At 54.5% G+C, this 17,869-nt stretch overlaps 2 protein-coding genes across 6 annotated transcripts in view; one reads left to right on the top strand and one right to left on the bottom strand.

Moving 5' to 3' along the window:
• ANKS3 (ankyrin repeat and sterile alpha motif domain containing 3) overlaps positions 1-16,505 on the top strand; it is an 18,224-nt gene extending 1,719 nt beyond the window's left edge. For 2 of the 5 annotated variants that reach the window (XM_045283639.1, XM_045283647.1), the window contains exons 2-15: positions 1,832-2,030; positions 2,182-2,303; positions 3,304-3,385; positions 4,931-5,066; positions 11,312-11,470; positions 12,397-12,534; positions 12,932-13,038; positions 13,258-13,434; positions 14,871-14,995; positions 15,183-15,324; positions 15,440-15,612; positions 15,693-15,781; positions 15,901-16,140; positions 16,221-16,505. In XM_045283639.1, the coding sequence (XP_045139574.1) occupies positions 1,832-2,030; positions 2,182-2,303; positions 3,304-3,385; positions 4,931-5,066; positions 11,312-11,470; positions 12,397-12,534; positions 12,932-13,038; positions 13,258-13,434; positions 14,871-14,995; positions 15,183-15,324; positions 15,440-15,612; positions 15,693-15,781; positions 15,901-16,140; positions 16,221-16,237 (1,906 nt within the window). In that variant the 3' untranslated portion in view covers positions 16,238-16,505. Of the gene's footprint in view, positions 1-1,831; positions 2,031-2,181; positions 2,304-3,303; positions 3,386-4,930; positions 5,067-11,311; positions 11,471-12,396; positions 12,535-12,931; positions 13,039-13,257; positions 13,435-14,870; positions 14,996-15,182; positions 15,325-15,439; positions 15,613-15,692; positions 15,782-15,900; positions 16,141-16,220 lie in introns of those variants that run through there. The other 3 variants (XM_004705843.2, XM_045283642.1, XM_045283649.1) reach the window with 3 other exon arrangements.
• A 248-nt stretch (positions 16,506-16,753) lies between these two features.
• NUDT16L1 (nudix hydrolase 16 like 1) overlaps positions 16,754-17,869 on the bottom strand; it is a 1,738-nt gene continuing 622 nt past the window's right edge. The window contains exon 2 of the mRNA XM_004706230.2: positions 16,754-17,403. Coding sequence (XP_004706287.1) covers positions 17,182-17,403 — 222 coding nt within the window. The 3' untranslated portion in view covers positions 16,754-17,181. The remainder of the gene's footprint in view (positions 17,404-17,869) is intronic.

Raw genomic sequence — 17,869 nt, 5'->3', positions numbered from 1 at the left:
TGAGCATCACAGAATGACAGGTTATTAGAACAAAGTGTTCTTGCATTGAGGGAGTACTTGACTAGAGGCCCAATGTCCATCTGCTACCTTAATACTAAACCTATAAATATATGTAGATCTATTTCCCTATCATCATCATATGTAACTATATTTACAGATATACATGCCTGTATTTAGACCTCTATAAATGTTCTTTGCCTTCTAGTTCTTTCCTCTGTTTACTTTTATTTACCTCTTGTCCCACTATCATGTTTGGCCTTCATTCGGATTTCAGTAATTCCTCTAGGTTACATTGCCCTTGATCAGATCCTACCACGTATCCTGTGCCTTTCTTGCCATCGATTTTAGATCACTTGTTGTTACCTTGTCCCTGGGTTTGTTAACACCTACTTCCTTTACCCCACCTCCTCCTCTCCTGTGCCTCCCCACCCTCAACCATCAGATTGTTTATCCCGTCTATCTTATCTAGATAGACATGCAGAGACAATAATAAGCACAAAAACAAGACAGAGCAAAAGAAAACAACAACAAAGAAAAGCCAACCAAAATAAAAAGAAAAGCCTATACATAGTTTAAGGTCTGTTTGTTGACCTTTATGAGTGTTTTCTGGTCGAGTTTGGTGGGATGCCACACCCTGGCCCCAAAGTCTATTTTTGGTATTCCCTGGGGACTTCATTGCTTTGCTCCCCTGCTGCTCTGTAGCACACCCTCAGTGTTTTGTCCTGGTGGGGTGGGGTCAGACACAGTTCCTCGCTGGGTCTCCAGTGTTTGTCCCTGGAAGCACTGTGGGTTCGTGAGGGATGTCGTGTCTCATGGTGGGGCCGGCCCTGTGGTCCTCTCTGTACACCAGCTGCTCTGAGCAGGAATATCGTCCTGGGGGTTGGCCTCACCCGCCTTTGCGTTGTCTTCTGCCTTTCACACCAGCTCACTGCACTTTCAGTTCTTTGTGTTTTCTTTCCTTCAACATTCTTATCTAAACTTTCAAGTTGCTATTATGCCATTTTGATCCCATCCAACCTATTACTGTCGGGGCGATTCCTGTATACAAAGACTGTAGGACAGGACAGAACTGCCCTTTGGGACCTCTGAGGCTGTAAATCTTCCTGGAAGCAGACGGCCACACAGGCCTCTCATGGAGTAGCTAGTGAGCACTGTGACATCAGGGCTCCTGTGACCCAATTCACACAGTGCTTACGAGGTGCTCAAGGCAGCCATCGTGTACTCGTGAGACTGACTGACTGATTGCTTGGTTTTGAGAGGTCTTTATGTTTTGGTTTGTTTTTTTTTTGAAACCTGTCTTTACGTTTTAAGATCAACTCAGAACAGTTTTTTTAAAACAGTTTTATTGGCACTTCATCCATATGTCATGTAATTCAATTATTCAATCGTATCAAGAAGAGTTGTACAATTGTCACCATATTCAATTCTAGAACATTTTCTTCTGCCTTGTAGTCATTGTAATTCACGTAATTTTTATTTCTGATTGTGGCAGAACAATATTCTCCAGTACAGTTGTTTTAGGGATTCATCCAACCCCCTTGGCTCCAGAAAGTCTAGATTTTGTGAGAACCCCCTTTGATGGTAGCTAGAAGGAGGCCGTGAAGAGCAGGCAGCCAGAGGTGGATGATTCAGACCAGTGCTAAGGAAGAAGGCCTTGGCGATCTGCTCCATAGAGATTCCAGGTGGAAACTCCTTGGAGCTCGGCTCTAGCCTGTGAAACACAGGGCCCCCAGGTACCCAGGTCAGGAGATAGCACCGCTTCCCATCAGCCCTTCCCTGTCGCTCCACGGGAGCTGGCAGGGAATGGCTAGCACGTCTTGCATTTGTTTAGGAGGGAGTTGGATTTGAACAAGAAGAATGGCGGTGGCTGGACCCCGCTGATGTATGCCTCCTACATCGGCCACGACACCATCGTGCACCTGCTGCTGGAGGCAGGCGTGAGTGTGAACGTGCCCACCCCAGAGGGACAGACCCCGTTGATGCTGGCCTCCAGCTGTGGCAACGAGAGCATCGCCTACTTCCTCCTCCAGGTGAGCTGCCCAGGCTGGGAGCCTCACACCCAGAGGACGGCTGTGCTGTTGATATGTGGGAGCAAACAGTGAGCGAGCATGTGTGAGCAGGGTTTCTCCGCTGCCTCCCGGGGGGCAGCCATCAGTAACGAGCACCTGTGTCCTTTCAAAGCAAGGTGCTGAGCTGGAAATGAAGGACATCCAGGGCTGGACTGCCCTCTTCCACTGCACCAGTGCTGGCCACCAGCAAATGGTCAAGTTCCTACTGGACAGCGGCGCCAATGCTGACATGCGGTGAGTGCACAGTGAGCAGGGCACCCTGGCATAGGCAGGGGCAAACACAGTGACACAGATGGGGCCCAGGGAGAGTCCTTCCCTTTCCTGTGCCTGCCAGCAGACCCAGGCTGGCACTGCAACAGCAGGGGCCAGGGCCACCACAGGCCTTCAGAGATGGGGAAGGGGATGAGGCTGAAGGCAGTGCCGAGTTAAGTATCAAACCAGACACCAAACTGACCATTGTCTGATCTGTCCGGAGGATGGAGTAGAGCTCCCCACGGCTTTCGAGGCTGTTGGTTTTCTTGGGAGCAGATGGCCACCCACTTCTGTCTGCCTGAGGGTGGCTGGTAGGTTTGGACTGTAGACCTTTCATTTAGCAGCCAAGCATCTTAAGCACCTGCCTCCCATCGTGAACTGGGACCGAGCCCTGGGAGTCAGCACTCAGCTAGGAGTTGACCAATGTCCCCATGTGGCATGCTTGGCTGCTCTCCAAAGGACCAGGTTCTAGTCCACCAGAGGCACCTTGGAAGAAAGACCTGGAAATCCACTGGGAATCCCACAGTCCTTTGACCCGTGGGGTGGCCAGAGTCCTAGTTAACCCAGCAGTGACTGGGAGGTGGGGGTGGGGGGAATGGAGGAGGACACTGAGCTTGGCAGAGAGGCTTTTGGGTCAGTGACTAGGGGTCATTGAGCCACTGGGGGCTCTTGGGGGCCTATCAGGAGGCAAGGCTATGTTCAGAGCATGAAGAAGTGGAGATAGGAGGCAACAGGTGAAAACAGCTTGGGAGGAGGCTAGACGGGGACACATTTGTCCTAAGACTACAGGCCCCAGTGGGGGCCATCGGAGTGGCTTTGGGCTATGGTGGTCCCTGTTTGCCAGACAGACACCCCTGCCTTCAGGGAGTGGTGAGGTGGGCACCGGCTAGGTTTTGTGTGGGGCAGGACTCCTGCCCCCACTCTTGGCTCTGCCCCTCTAGACTCTCACTCCCTCAGGCTCTGACTTGCCTCTGTCTTGCAGGGAGCCAGTGTATGGGTTCACACCGCTGATGGAAGCTGCAGCTGCTGGCCATGAGGTCATTGTGCAGTCTTTTCTGAACCATGTAAGTGGCCCAGCTCACAAGTGTATAACCTGGCCGCAGCTACTAATGGGGGTTCGACATTGCCGAGGCAGACCCTGTCACAGAATGGCCCCCCCCACACACATAGAAACCATCTGGGGCTTCCAAAAGCTCATGGAAAACTCTATTAACTTTTCATTCAAGTTGCCCATGGACTTTCAGAAGCTTGTTCATATATGCATTCTGCAGCTCTTGAAACGTCACCTCCTAGATATGAGGCCTCAGGTGAGCCCAGCTCCCTGTGGAGGGTACGTAGCTAAGCCTGCTCTTGGTACACCATGGGGTCTTAAAGAGCAAGCCCCGCCCTGTCCGGTGCTCTAGGGAATACACAGGCTGTGGGTGGCGAGTCAACCCTCGGAATGGCTGTTACTCACACAGACTAGCTCACACTCACAGCCCCCAAGTCGATTCCAACTCCTAGTGCCCTGGTGGACTGGGTTTCTGATAACCACGGGAGTGGAAAGCCCATCTCTCTCCCTTGGAGCCTCTGGTGGTTTCAAACTGCTGGCCTGTGGTGAGCAGCCCAGTGTGTACCTCTGTGCCATCAGGGTTCCTTGGAAACTCCCCGGGTCCTAATAAGAAGTCAAGTAACCCAATGAAAGCAAGGGCAAAGGACTCGAGAGGCTACTTCTCCAAGGAAGATTACAAATGGTCATGGAGCACATGAAAGAAATGCCCAACATCAGCCACGAGGACCGGGTGTCACTGGAACCCTGAGACCCTGCTAATGGGGACACAGATTGGTACATCTGTGGTGGAGAGCTATCTCTGCTTGTGTCACAAAAAAAGTAAACACGATTGTCAAGTGACCAAGCATTTTACACACAGGTTTGTACCTAAAGAATTGAAATCAGACGTAGAAACCCAAATGCGTACCTGAGTGTTTGTGACAGCATTATCCACATTAGGCAAATGACCCATCAGCTGATAACACAAACCATGGTGCAGGCAGTCTCTGGGTGACGACTGTCATCTTGCAAACAAATTGCAGGAGCCCTTTAGTATTATGTAGATTTGCTCTCACTTTGAATCTGCTGAACCTGCGTTCACTGCTAACTCACTCTCATCACCGCCCCCTGCACTTGCTGCACGCGGCTTCCAGTCATTGAGATGGCGTCGAGCCTCCAAAGGAGCCCAAACCAGCTGCCATTGAGTCTGTTCTGACTCCTGGGCACCCTGAGGGATGAGGTCAAGCCCTTCTCTAGCGTTCCCAAGGGTGCAAATCTTGAAGGGAGGAGAGGGCCTCGTCATCCTCCCAAGGAGTGGTGGGCTCAAACTCCTGACCTCGCATTTAAATAGCCATAAGCCACCCACAGAGCAAATGGCATGCCATTCCCTTCCACGGCCGAGACAGGCCATCTTCCGTGATGGGCTGCTTTATGGTGTGCAGCCGTGCCTACACGCCCCTTTCAGGGACAGTGTGACAATTGCCATACTGTGCAACCACCAGCAGCGGTTTCTGCTTCTTCTCTGAGGGTGCTTCGAAGGCACCAGATGGTCTGACTCCCCCCTTTCCAACTCCCACAGGGCGTCAAAGTGGACACGCGGGACCATAGTGGTGCCACAGCCCGCATGCTGGCCAAGCAGTATGGACACATGAAGATTGTGGGGCTCATTGATGCCCACACACCGGCTCTGCCCGCCAGCCTCTACCGCAGTCCAGGTACCTGTGGGCAACCCTTTTCCTGGGCAGCCTCTCCTCTTCACCCTCCCCTCCCCTGGCTCCCACCTGCTCCTCTGAGGCTTGGTTGCAGCTGATTCCATTGAACCTCAAGGCTGAGCCCACAGGTACGAGGGGTGCAGTGTGGCTGTGCTCACACAGGGTGGGACAGGGACCCAGGGCCCAGGTACAGCCTGGCTCTCGGTGTGGGAGCTGGACTCCGGGGTTCTTTCTCCCATGGCCTCTCAGCTGTCCCAGCATCAGTGGGTGAGAAGGCCCTTGGACCCGGTGATTGGGGGTGCCATCACCATCACGAGGACTTGGGTCTGTGTCCAGATCCTCTGTCCTGTCCACTGGTCCCATCACCCGCCAGACCTGCCCATTGTCATTAGAGAGACTTTGTTTCACTTGTCTTACTAGCTGGGGCATTACAACCCGGGTCCCTTCACAGCTGAACGACTGTGAGTTTCTCAGGCTGATCTTGCAGGAGGCCTTACATTCTCCCTCCGCTCCCATTCATTCTGAGGCCTGTACTTCTCTGTCTACTCTCATGTGTCCTCTGCCTAACAGCCGCCAGAACAGAGGACGGAGGGGCAGCGTCTAAGGGGGAGGACACTCACAGGCCACATCAGCCCCCGGCTCAGACATGCCTCCACCCTCTGGTCGTCTTAACCCTCTTCTGACACCAGCTGCCCCTCCCATGGCCATCTCGCCCTCTGCTGGGTCCCATAATGCACTGCAACGGCCACACAGAATTATGGGCTTTATTAAGGATGTTAAATGGACGCCTTCCAATGTGGACAGCCTCTTTTCACTTGTCCCTATAAACATGCCTCTCTCTGGAATAAAAACATAACAGTCCCCATAACTTGGGAGCTACGGCTCTGCCTTGAATTGAGCTGGCCTGCAGACCCCCTCTGAAGCCACTGTTTTGATTGACCTTGTGTTTTGAAGGCACCTGATGAGACCAAGACAAGTGTGTTACTGAGAGAACTGGGCTGCAGTCATCACATGTTCAAACGTGTTTGCAGTAAACCCGAGAAGTTGAACTGAACGCCGCTCGCGGGTCCCGGGATGCATTTAAACATGTGTTTGCAGTAAACCCGTGATGTTGAACTGGACCCCAGGCGACAGTAGTCTGCCAGTCTCCTCAGCCACAAGCTTTGCTCCTCTCCTCGCCACACGTCTCTTTGGACTTAGGGAGGTTTTCATTTGTGCTGGTGGTTATTTTTCTCCATGCAGAAGGGCAGGGTTCCCCTGCACCCCCTCCCTGACCGCCCAGTTTCTCATGAACATCTCGCATCCATGAGGCACGCTGTTATCAGCTGGTAGATCAGCCTCAAACTGAAGCCCTGGGTTCCCATGATGGCTCACTCAAGGTGGTGGCGGCCCCCATGGGATGTGACAAATGGGTCACACATCTAGTCAATCGCCTGGGCTTCCGTTTCCTCACCAAGTCATTAACTAGCTGCTGTTGCTGTGATGTGCCTTTGGGTCATTTCCAACTCAGTGACCTGATGTACAGCAGAAAGAAACCATGCCGTCCTATGACATCCTCACCTCAGTCCTATGTTTGAGCCATCGTGGCAGTCACTGTGTCCATCCACCATGTTGGAGGTCTTCCTCTTTCTCATTGCCCTGCTGCTTTAATCAAGCATCCTGATGTCCTTTTCCAGGGACTGGCTCTCCTGACAACATGTCCAGAGTCCAAGAGACCAAGTCTTGACATCCTTGCTTCTAAGGAGCACTCTGGCTACACTTCTGCCACGACAGAGAAATGTGTTTGTTCTTTGGCAGTCTGCCGCACTTTACTAGCTGTAGTGTCTACCGACCCCTGGCCATTTGCACAGGAAGGGACTTCATCTTCCTTACCTCTCCTCCCAGTGCATCGTTTGCGCTGCGTCAGAACGTGGTTACCCCTTGTCCCTTCACCCTCACGCCTGCCTTCCTCTAGGTGTTAGGTCTGGAATTGTATAGCGTGAATGCCAGCTACTTGTGGACTTTTTGCCTATGGCAAACTTGATTGATGAAAGCTCATCCCTCCGGAGTTTACTCAGCGTACACGTGCAGCCCTTCCTGGTGCCTCTGGGCAGCTGGCCACTGCTAAAAGCTGCAGCTCCCCGCCCAGGGGTTTGTGGAAGATGCTGTCGAATTGTTGCAGTAGGCCGGTCTTCACGTTGGTACATACTCTGGTCTGGGGGGTTGAGCCTGTTGGTTCACATTAAATGACAGGTGTAAGAAGGCTGCATCTCAGGTGACTGTCATGGGCCAGCTTTCCTAAGTGCTTGGTAACCCACTGTACACCATTGCCAGTAAACGGGGTTCGACTCCTACTTATCCTATAGGACAGAGTACAGCTGCCTAAGAGGGTTTCCTAGGTTGGCCGTGGGTCAGAACTGACGTGATGGCCATGAGTTTGGAATCTTCTTGGAAGCAGACTGCCTTTGCCCCTGCAGAGCACCAGGTGGGGCCAAGCCGCTGACCTTTTAGTTAGCAGCTGAGCGCCTCACTCCTGCATCGCCAGGCCTCCATGCCCTTGGTTAGGTGGAGGAAATCTCTGGTTGTGGTTTCTTCCAGTGGTCTTTCACTCCCTTGCTCGCACATTCTGGAATTTCTGTGATCTGTGTGTGATTCCATAAGCAGCCTTCATGAGCCTCTATTTCTTTTGTTTTGTTTTATTGGCACATTATCCACATATACAATTCAGTAGTTAATCACAGCAAGATTTGTAAAATCATCACCACAATCAATTTTAGGACTCCCCCCCCCCCATGGTTAAATCATTTTTAAAATGAGTAATCACAAAGAGTTTGTTTTTAATTTTAATAAATCACTTTATTAGAGCCCTTACAGCTCTTATAACAATCCATACATCCATTGTATCAAGCACATTTGTACATATGTTGCCATCATCATTTTCAAAACATTTTCTTTCTGCTTGAGCCCTTGGTATCAGCTTATTTTTTTCTCCTTCCCCCACCCTTATGAACCCTTGATAGATTATAATTAGATTCCTATCTTACACCGTCCACTCTTGTGCATCACAGGTGTGTGTGTTAGAGTCAGTCATTGTAATGTTCCCCTTTTCTCCCCCACAATCAGTTCTACTGCTCCCTCTGCCCTTCCGCATACATTGCTTGCTCTCCCAAACCCCTGGCCTCCTTATCTCCCCTCTGAACACTTGCCTCAGTTCTTATCTTTATCTGTCGATCCTTTCTGTGCTTCGCAAACTATGAAACCCAATAGAAACAACAACAAAATATAATGGTAAGGATAACATAATAATATAAAGCTAAAAATACAAATAATGAGTAAGAAAGAAAAGGCCACCATCAGTATTTAAAAAGCCAGGGAAGAAATTTTTGTCATGGATCAAGCAAATACTTGCACCTGGAGCAATTATAGATTAGGTCAAGAGGGAGGTCAATTGACCAAGTATCAAGTTCAATCTAGCATAATCCAGATTACCATGATCTATGTCTTATAGTAAGGCTGTTTGAGACTCTTGCCTGTGGCTAGAGGGGATCTGCCAGCAACTTAAATTGACTAGATACTCTGCTGATCAGTTTTGGGCTCTGTCCCCCAGAACCTTCTATGGAAGTAGGTGTTCCAAATGTAAGCTCTGATACAAAGTAGGTGTTCCAAATGTAAGCTCTGATACAAAGTAGGTGTTCCAAATGTAAGCTCTGATACAAAGTAATGTTCCAAATGTAAGCTCTGATACAAAGTAGGTGTTTGCAATGTAAGCTCTGATACAAAGTAGGTGTTCGCAATGTTAACTCTGATACTCCCGCCCCCCGCCCCCCTTTGTCGTCTTTGGATTACACAGGCTGGTGTACTTCTTCTGTGTGGGGTTAGTTGACTCCTAGTTTAGATAGCTGCTTGTTTGAATACAAGCCTTTAAGACCCCAGACACTATTCCGAAGGATAGCCAGGCACCATCTACTGTGTATTCTCGAGTATAAGCCAACCCGGATATTAGCCAAGGCACCTAATTTAACCACAAAAACTGCATTGAAAATGTGCTGAAAAACTCGGCTTATTCATGAGTATATTTGGTCCTTTCTTCAGCACACTTTGCTGTAGCACCCTTATCTTCAGTGATCATGACATGAAGGTGAGTATAGTGTAGGGAGGGCCATGTTATCATAACTGACTGTTCTCTGATTGGGGCTAGAGTTCAGTGGGGGCCCCCGAATCCCCCTGCTTGCTCCTGGGATGCGCACGACTCAGGTTTACTTTGAGCCTCCATTCTTATTGCCTTTCAGTGCCTTATCCTCTCGCTTGGTGACTCTGTCTTCCACCTGCTGAAATATGTTGGTAAGTCCTTCGATTGTTTCCTAGCTCAATTGCTGTGCCTCTCAGTTGCAATGTCGTTTCAATATCCTCAGTTGTTTTTGCATCATTAGCCTTATTCCCACGTTGTCCTTTCGTTATGTGTAGTGTTGTGTTATATTCTATTGTTTTCATTACTTGATCACGCTACATATGCTCTCTCTCCTGACATGTCCAAAGTACTTGAGACAGTCTCTCCATCCTCGCCTCTAAGGCGCATCCTGGCTGTGCTTCTTCCAAGACAGAGCCGTCTGTTCTTTTGGCAGTCCCCGGTACTCTCACGATTTTTCATCAAATGCACTGAGGGCGCGGTCCCTGGAGAAGGACGCCATGCCTAGTCAAAGTGCAGGGCTAGGGAAATGAGGAAGGCCCCTGTTCAGACAGATTGACAGTGACTGCAACAACTGTGAGGACGGCTCAGGACCAGGCACTGTTTCGCACTGCTGTCCATGGGGTTGCTAGGCGTCAGGGCCAACTTAACGGGCCCCCACCACAACCACAGCAGATGCCATCCCCAGTCATGTCCATTTGCACAGGCCCTCGCTTCTCTGAGCTGTGTGCATTTTAGGATGTTGGGGGAGTGGTGGTGGTGGAGTTTTTGAGGGTGTTATCTTTCTCAGTTCTCAGGATTTGTTTTGCCCACTGGTCGACTTGGTAAGAAGTCCTTGTGGTCAGAGGCCTTCACAGCTTACTCTCCCTCCGTGGTCATTCCGTCTCCCAACCCTGCTTCAACTGGACTTTGGAAATTCCAGCACTTAGTTTTGGACTGTCACTCTCTGACCCCACCCCCCACCCCCACCCCGGAACACGCTGTGGTCAGCCTGTCCACCAGCAAACACTGCCACTGGGCCGACATCCCCTGTATTAGTCAACATGTCCATCAGGCCAGTCTCCTCGCCTTGCTTCTCTGTGCTTTCTGGAGCCATCCTTTAACGTCAGGAACTCACACCCAGCGAGCACCCTCCAGGGCTGGGTGTTATTCCTCCGTTTGGCTCAGGGTATCCTCTGGGCTCTGAGAGGCAACCTGTGCCCCAGCTGTTCAGGGAAAACACAGGCAGACCCTCCTGGGTTTCAGGTGGGGGAGAGGCTAGCACTTCCCGGAAGAACTTCCAGAAGCTATCTTTCAGGTTTCTATGGTGGTCAGGCAGCAGAGATGGCCAGAGAAGTGACTTCCTCCCACATGACACACGATGACTCATGCGCCCCTGCCGTCAGGCCCCCATTGCTTTCCGCAGCGGCTGGGCTTGCAGCCCCTCAAAGCCAGGCACTGTTTCACCCTGTTTGTAGCAGAGTGCCGTGGTGAAGGTCTGCTCTCAGTTCCCAGAATTCCTCTCCAGTCCAGGTGGTTTTGTTTGCTCGCTTGTTTTAACAATCTGCTTGTCCCCTGTGTGGACAGCCCCCAGTGGCCTCCTGCTGACAAAGTCCTTGAGCAGGCAGGAGAGATCTGAGGGGAGGGGCGTGTCATGTGAGGGGGCCCTTCCCAGGATGTTTCCTGGATGAGGCGTCTCGGTGCCACCTCATGTGTCTTGTCTCGTGAGAGTTGAGTCCGATGGGGATGTGAGCAGACCTGAAGAATGTCGGAGCTCTGCTGTGCTGTGAACGGTCAGGACTGGGTGGGCAGCTACATGACGGATTGTACGAGGCCCTCTGTTCCCACTGCTGTTCAGGCTGAAAGTACAGGCTAGCTCATGGAGAAGCTTCGATTCACAGGCCAGCTCTTCCTCGTCAGCGACCCTTGAGTCTGGACCGAAAGCACGTCAGTGCCTCTGGGACAGAGAAGACAGGAAAGTGGCCCTCCACCCAGCAGGCACCCCTCTCGGGGCGCCCAGGGCCCCACCCCTTTTCTTCCCAGACAGTCAGAGCGTGCCTGCTGTCACAGAGCCAATTCCCTCGCTCTGGTGTCTGACCCCCAGAAAGAGCTGAAGACCTGAGCTCGTCCGATGAGTCCTGCTCTGCTCCTCGGAGGCAGCGGCTGGGCCGCAAGAAAGGCCTGAGCATCCACGAGGGGCCGCGCGCCCTGGCCAGGATCACCGCCCTCGGACCCCGGGCCAGGACTGCGCAACCCTGCCGCGGTGAGTGGCCCACTGCCAGCCACGCCTGGAGTGGGTTCACATAGCCCAAGGAAAGGTGACCTTTGCAGTCCCGGGTCAGTGCCGGGGCCTAGGCCCTGAGTTGCCAGGGCTCGGGTTCTGTGCCCTTTTCCGGGGCAGCCCCACTGCTGCCTTGTGGGACATCTCCCGCCTCCTTCTTCGTTGGAGGACTGTGGCCCCAGAGGCCGAGACACTCAAGCCCCTGACAGAGCCCCTCCTACTGCCTCAGGTGGATAGCCTGGACAAGCTCCCTCCACCACTACTAGGAAGCTGTCTTTCAGGGTGTCCTGTCTGGTGTACTTTTGAGCTCACAGCCTGGGGGCCAAGCCCATGCTTCCCGTCCCCACCCCGGAGGTGTGTGGTGGTGGCCAGGGGGCGATAGGAGGGACCAGCTTTTCCTACAGGCCGTGTGCCTGGGCAGCAGCCGACCTCAGGCCACGATGCCCAGGGTGAGCACAGCAGGCTGCTCACAGCAACACCGCCAAACTGGGAGCACGAGGTTGGAGCAGGCAATTGTGGGGAACTGCCCTAAGAGCGAAGCACATCAGCTGTTACTCGTTTGGTGTGCTGTCCATTTTCCTGGGGGCAGGTACACGGAAGATGTGGGCAGTTCTGTGACTGCTGTTAATCTCTAGGCCACGGCCTTTAGTCTGTTTACAAGTCTGGGGAAGAAGTCTGTTTGCAAGTCTCTGTAGCGTATGAGATGCTCCCAAGAAAGCCACCACCTGGCATGATACTTTCTCTAGCTCAGGAGTCGGAGGCCAGCTTACTACCTGATACGTTCTGGCATAAGAAGCATGGCAGTCGGGGGTGGGGGTGGGGTGGGGGTCAGGCAAAGGACAAGAGCAGAGGGGTCAGCACGGCAGGGACGGCGGTTTTGATAAGTTCATGCCACCCTCTCTACACAGAGCAGGTGCCTCCCCGGGGCTACGTCACATTCACCAGCAGTGACGAGAACCCCCTGGAAGGGGGCAGCCTCTGCTACCGGGACGTCACCTCCCCTATCAATGAACGGGACGTGGAGAGCAGCAGCGGCAGCAGCAGAGGTGTGAGCACCGCCTGCCCACACTCACTGTCCCGTCCCCCCCTCAGCAGGTAGCAGTAGGGACAGTGCTGAGGGAAACCACAGACTGACGTGGAGTCTTAGCCGCCCTCTGAACACAGGTCGGCCCCTGAACCTGCGGCCCTCAGGCTTACAAGGCACATATCTCAGAGGGGAACATCTGTTAGAATAACATGTGTCCACTCATTCAGCAACTTAAGAGTGCCCAGCATGGTCCTCGGGGCTTCAGAGCAGGAGGTGTGTGTGTACATGTGTGTGCACGCACATGCGCACATGAGGGTGGGACAGGCATCACTGCCCAGAAGGAAATCTCCCACAGTTTAAGTAGCTGGGGGGGCGGTCACAAGAGGCCAGTGATCAGTGTCGGTCTTTATCACCAGAAGAGCATGGTTTCTGTGCCCATTGTGGGACAGCCCGGAGCAGCAGCAGTGAGAGGCTGGCCAGGGCCCAGGGCCTCAGCAGCGAGGCCTCCCTGGAGAGCAACGAGGTGAGCAGTCTCCTCCACCTCCCCTCCTCTTAGTGGCAAGGGCTGCCTCACAGCTCGAGAAGCAGGGTTGTGCTACCGCGCTCTAGGAGCACTGCCTGGGCTTGGTGGATGTCTGTGTGGTGGACGGGGAAAGGCACAAGCTAGTTGTGGGGCAGAGGGAGGGTTTGGACACAGCTGGTGGTTCTCCCAGCTCCCTCCGACACGTGCCGCCTCACGCAGGATTCAGACCATGTCCGTCAAAGCTCGGTTCGCAAGCAAACAAAAAGCTACATGAAAACCAAGAGCCGTAACAGCAACAGCGAGCACCAGTGGTCACCTGGCACTGGGACGTCTGGGACTGCCTGTCCCCCAGGATCTGCCCCCCAGACCCAAAGGTTCCCTCATTCAGGACCTCAGGTAAGGGTGAAGGTACTTTGTGGGATTTGTGAGGTGCTTTGTGACTTATCATAGCTCTCTTAGTCTTGACCCTGACTTGTCCATCCATCCCACACCGAAAGCAAGCCTTCTCCTTGGGGTGGAAATAAGGGCACACAAGTGTCCTCTCTGCAGATGCCCAAGGCACTAGGTACCAGCTGAAGCAAGTAATAGACGACCAACTAACAGGCTTAAGAGGAAACTGGGAGCTGATGTTCAAGGGATACATATTCCTGGCACACTGAAAGGCTGCCATATACCTACAGGGTCATGCACATGCTCAGGAAAGACTAGACCGGGCCCTGAGTTCCAACCTTTGAGCTCCCCTCCACACACTCACAGCCCATTGGCCAAGGCTGCTTCCAGGTGTGTCTTGGACCAGTTAGCTGACCACTAAGCAACTGGGCAGTGTCTCCAGTCATCCTATGTGACACAGGACACAGACCTTACAGAATGATTTAAAAAATAACCCACTAACAAGTCAGCTGGAGCTGGGGATGGCCAGTTGCTGTCCTCTGTTCTGTAAAATGCCCGGGGCTCCACCAAGGTGCAAGGCAAGCAAAAAAAAACCCCAAGTATGGCTCAAACACAACCCACAGAAGTGGTCCCTTGAGGGCAGCATCCATGGTGGGCTGAACTAAGACTTGTGTGTTCAGAGAGTAAGAGGGAAGTGTGAAGGATCACTCACCTGGTGGGAGACCCGGCTAGAGATAGGTATACTGGAGTCAGAGTGTGTGATGACTGGAACATTGCCCAGCTGTTTTGAGCAGAAGAGAATTGTCAGATCCCCAGGCAGGCTGACAGGGGATCCAAAAGATGGGGAACAGCAAGAAGACGGAAGAAACATCCCAGTGTGATGAAAGATGTGAGCCAGCACATCCAAGAACCACCAGCAGCTTCAAAGACAAACTCAGGGCTACGTCTACACAAAGCAGCGAGTCAATTCTGATGTGTAGCAACCCATGGGACACAGGCTCCTCTTTGGGGCTTGTGAGGCAGGAAATAGCACTCATGGTGTACTGCTATACTTTGGGCAGCCAACGGCAAGGCCAGCAGTTTGAAGCCACCAGGTGTTCTGCAGGAGAAAGATGAGGCTTTCTGCTCTCATAGTGACTGAGACCCAGAGGCAGGTCTTCCTTGCCCTGGAGGGTCACTGAGTCAGTTGGCTCGATGGCAGTGACAGTCAGTGAGTGAGGCTGTCAAGATTGACAGAATCTTGAAGAGGAAGAACTTGCCCGTACAAGGGTCCTTCCTGCTTCCCATTAGAAATCAAAGAACACCAGTGCCCCGCTTTCTCTCCACCTGCAGTCACAGGGACGAGCCCCTTGTGCTGGCCCCGCGGGGCCCCAGGGGCTGTGTGGCCAGATGGCGTGGAGCCCACGTGCTACTTGCCAAGCCGCCCTGGCCATCCCCCCTAGGACCTGGCCTCACTGCTGGAGCAGATTGGGTGTCTGAAGTACCTGCAGGTGTTTGAGGAGCAGGACGTGGACCTGCGCATCTTCCTGACCCTCACTGAGAGTGACCTGAAGGAGATCGGCATCACGTAAGTGCCGGGCAGGGCCGGTGTGTTTAGGGGCCTCACGTTCACCAGCAGGTCACATGTGGAAACTTCCAGACTTGGCTGATGGGAAGGCACTGGCATAAGGGCTGGCTTTTCCCTCAGCTTGGCCTGTCCTCAGGGCCATGGGTTGGCTATATGCAGACAGGGGCCCCTGCCCTCTCACCCACAGGCTGTTTGGGCCCAAGAGAAAGATGACCTCTGCCATTGCCCGCTGGCACAGCAGTGCCCGGCCCCCCGGAGATGCCCTGGAGCTGGCCTATGCCGACCGGCTGGAGGCTGAAATGCAGGAGCTGGCCCTCCAGCTACACAAGGTGAGGGGTGTTTGTGTGTGACACCCCCCACCCAGAGGGGCCTGGGGAGCCGGCGAAGCCAAGTAGTGCTGGGAGGGCACAAGGGGTCCAGAGCTGAGCTCACCCTCTGCTGCAGCGCTGTGAGGAGGTAGAGGCCGTGCGGGGACAGGTATCGCAGGAGCAGGAGCTGCGGGCTGTGGTGGAGGGCTGCCTCCTGGAGCAGGACCGGGCCAGCCAGGCTGCGCACACCCAGCTGCAGCAGACAGTGGCTCTGGCCGGGGATGCCACCCTCATCCTTGACCAGCTCAGGTGAGCTCTACCCGGGTGGGGGTGGCTCTGGGGCACTGCAGAATCCCAGGAACCCCTCAGCAGCAGTTTGGTGTCTATAGGGCCTGCCAAGCGGAGCTGTCGGCTAGAGTGAGGCCAAACGTGTCCCCACAGGGGACGACGGCCCTGGGCCCAGTCAGATCAGCTGCTGGTAAGGGAGCCACCTCCCGCAGGGCGGGCAGCTGGGAGGAGGGGACACACCTGAGGCCGAGTAGACCCCGGGCCTTGGGCACAGCTGAGTAGCCCAGGCCCACAGCCTGTGCCCCATAGGTTGCCAGGGGTCCCTGCAGGCCATGAGCCTCCCTGAGCTGTCAGGAGCCCTGGAGGAGCGCATCCAGGAGATGGGTGAGTCTCAGGGCAGTGAGCATGCCGTGGGCAGGCTCCAGCTGCCCTACGCTGAGTGCCCTCGCCCCCTCCTCAGGGCAGGTGCTGTGCTCAGTAACCCACAGCCTCGAGCAGCTGCAGGTGCTGAGTGGAAAGCAGCGCTGGCGGGAGCCCTAGCTGGACACAGTGAGTGCAGTTGCTGGGGGGCTCTGCCGGGGCAGCGGCAGTACCCATCTCCCTTCCGCTAACAGGACTCTTCCTCCCAGGATCTGACGGCGGGTGACTGTTCCACCCTGAAGCTGTGTGCCAGGAGGACGCTGGGGAAGGAGCAGTGGTGGCCCAGGGGGCCGAGGACCGGCCCAGGAGCAGAGACAAAGGCAGGCGGGGCTGGCGCTGAAGCAGACAGGGCACTCAGGCCCAGTTGGGTGCAGCCCTGGCCCAGGACGGGGCCGAGCGCCACAGGCACCAGACTCAGGTTCAACCTGTGGGCATGGCGGGGCCCCTGGTCAGCACATATCATTTGCTGGAAAATAAAATTTAAATCAGCTGGTGAGAGGCTCAGCTCTCTGGTCAGAGGACACAAATTCTGGGGTGGGGTGGGGTGGGGGCCTAATGTCCGGCCCGTGCTGAGCCGGGCCGGGCTTTCTCTGGCCAGCACGAGCTCTGAAATGCCCCATTTGCACCCTCATGGCCTCTCTAGTGGCAGTCTTCAGCAGCTGCCCTTGCCCTGAGCTGAGGCCACACTCGGGCTGCCGCAGAGCAGCTTTGCTAAGAAGAGAGGCACTGCTAGCACGGGTGCTCAGCAGAGAGCAGTGGGAGCTACTTTATTGTGTTGTCAATAAGCCACACAGCAGCCTGACTGCCCTCAGGACCCAAGCCCAGCCTCCCCGCAAACAAACAGTACAGCAGCTTTCTGGGGCTGACTCGGGGGTGTGTGGGAGAGGGTCTACCTGGACAAGGGTGTCCTCCACAGGAACAAATTGTCCACAGAAGGGCCAAGTGTGGCAGCGATACCTGGGGATTATAATGCCCGAGACCTCTACCTGCCTAGGACAGACCCACCAAGCACGGCAGGGTGGGCAAGAGCCTGGACCCCACCCTGCAAACCTGAGTTCCAGCTGGTCCACTGCTGCCCACTGGCCCCAGGCAGGGACACACAGACACACACACGAGGAGACAGTCCCAGGGGCCTAGGGGGAGGGGTTGGAACACAGCCTGGCAGGGCCCTCAGGAGGACGCTGGCTGCAGCTTCTCCAGGGCTTTCTTCTGCTTCTCAGTGGCGGCGGCCAAGGCCTCTGCCAGTTTCTCCTCGGGCATCATGTTGAGCACCTTGAGGGCGAAGAGGAGCTGACACTTGGCGGTGCTGACAAAGGCATTGCTGAGGAAGTTGGGGAAGCCCCCCATTCGGTCCTTCTGGGTGTAGAGTGGGACCCTCACGAGCCCCAGCACCTGTGCAGAAAGGAGGAGCAGTTGGCATGGCCCCCACCCCACAGCAGCCCCTGCCAAGCTGCTGGGCCAAGGATGGAGGGCTGGCGAGCCAGAGCCTCTAGCTCCCCTTCCCAGGACCACCCCAACAAAAAACCAGGGCCCCAATGACCCTGACCTCCTCCCAGCCTACATACACCTCGTGCTCCCCATTCCACTCAAGTGAGCCTCGGCCACCCGTAATGTAACTTCCAGCCCAAGACCCTTAAAACATCAAAGCCTCCCCACGTTCCCTCCTCCCCTCCCTCCCGGCCCAGGGGCACACACCCACCACCCACCCCACGCCCCACGCCCGGGATTGGCAATGGCAGGCAGCAAGGCAGACTGTAACAGCCCGGGGGCGCCCCAGCCCCTCCATCCCGGCCCCAAGCCCCGTCCCCACCCACCCGGGGACGCCCGGGACGTGTTACCCATCGGTGCCTTCCGCGGG

Source organism: Echinops telfairi, unplaced genomic scaffold (assembly GCF_000313985.2).
Source record: "Echinops telfairi isolate 266 unplaced genomic scaffold, ASM31398v2 ScPeMD7_5;HRSCAF=22, whole genome shotgun sequence".
Lineage (NCBI taxonomy): Eukaryota > Metazoa > Chordata > Mammalia > Afrosoricida > Tenrecidae > Echinops > Echinops telfairi.
This window is presented reverse-complemented; position numbering and strand designations above follow the sequence as displayed.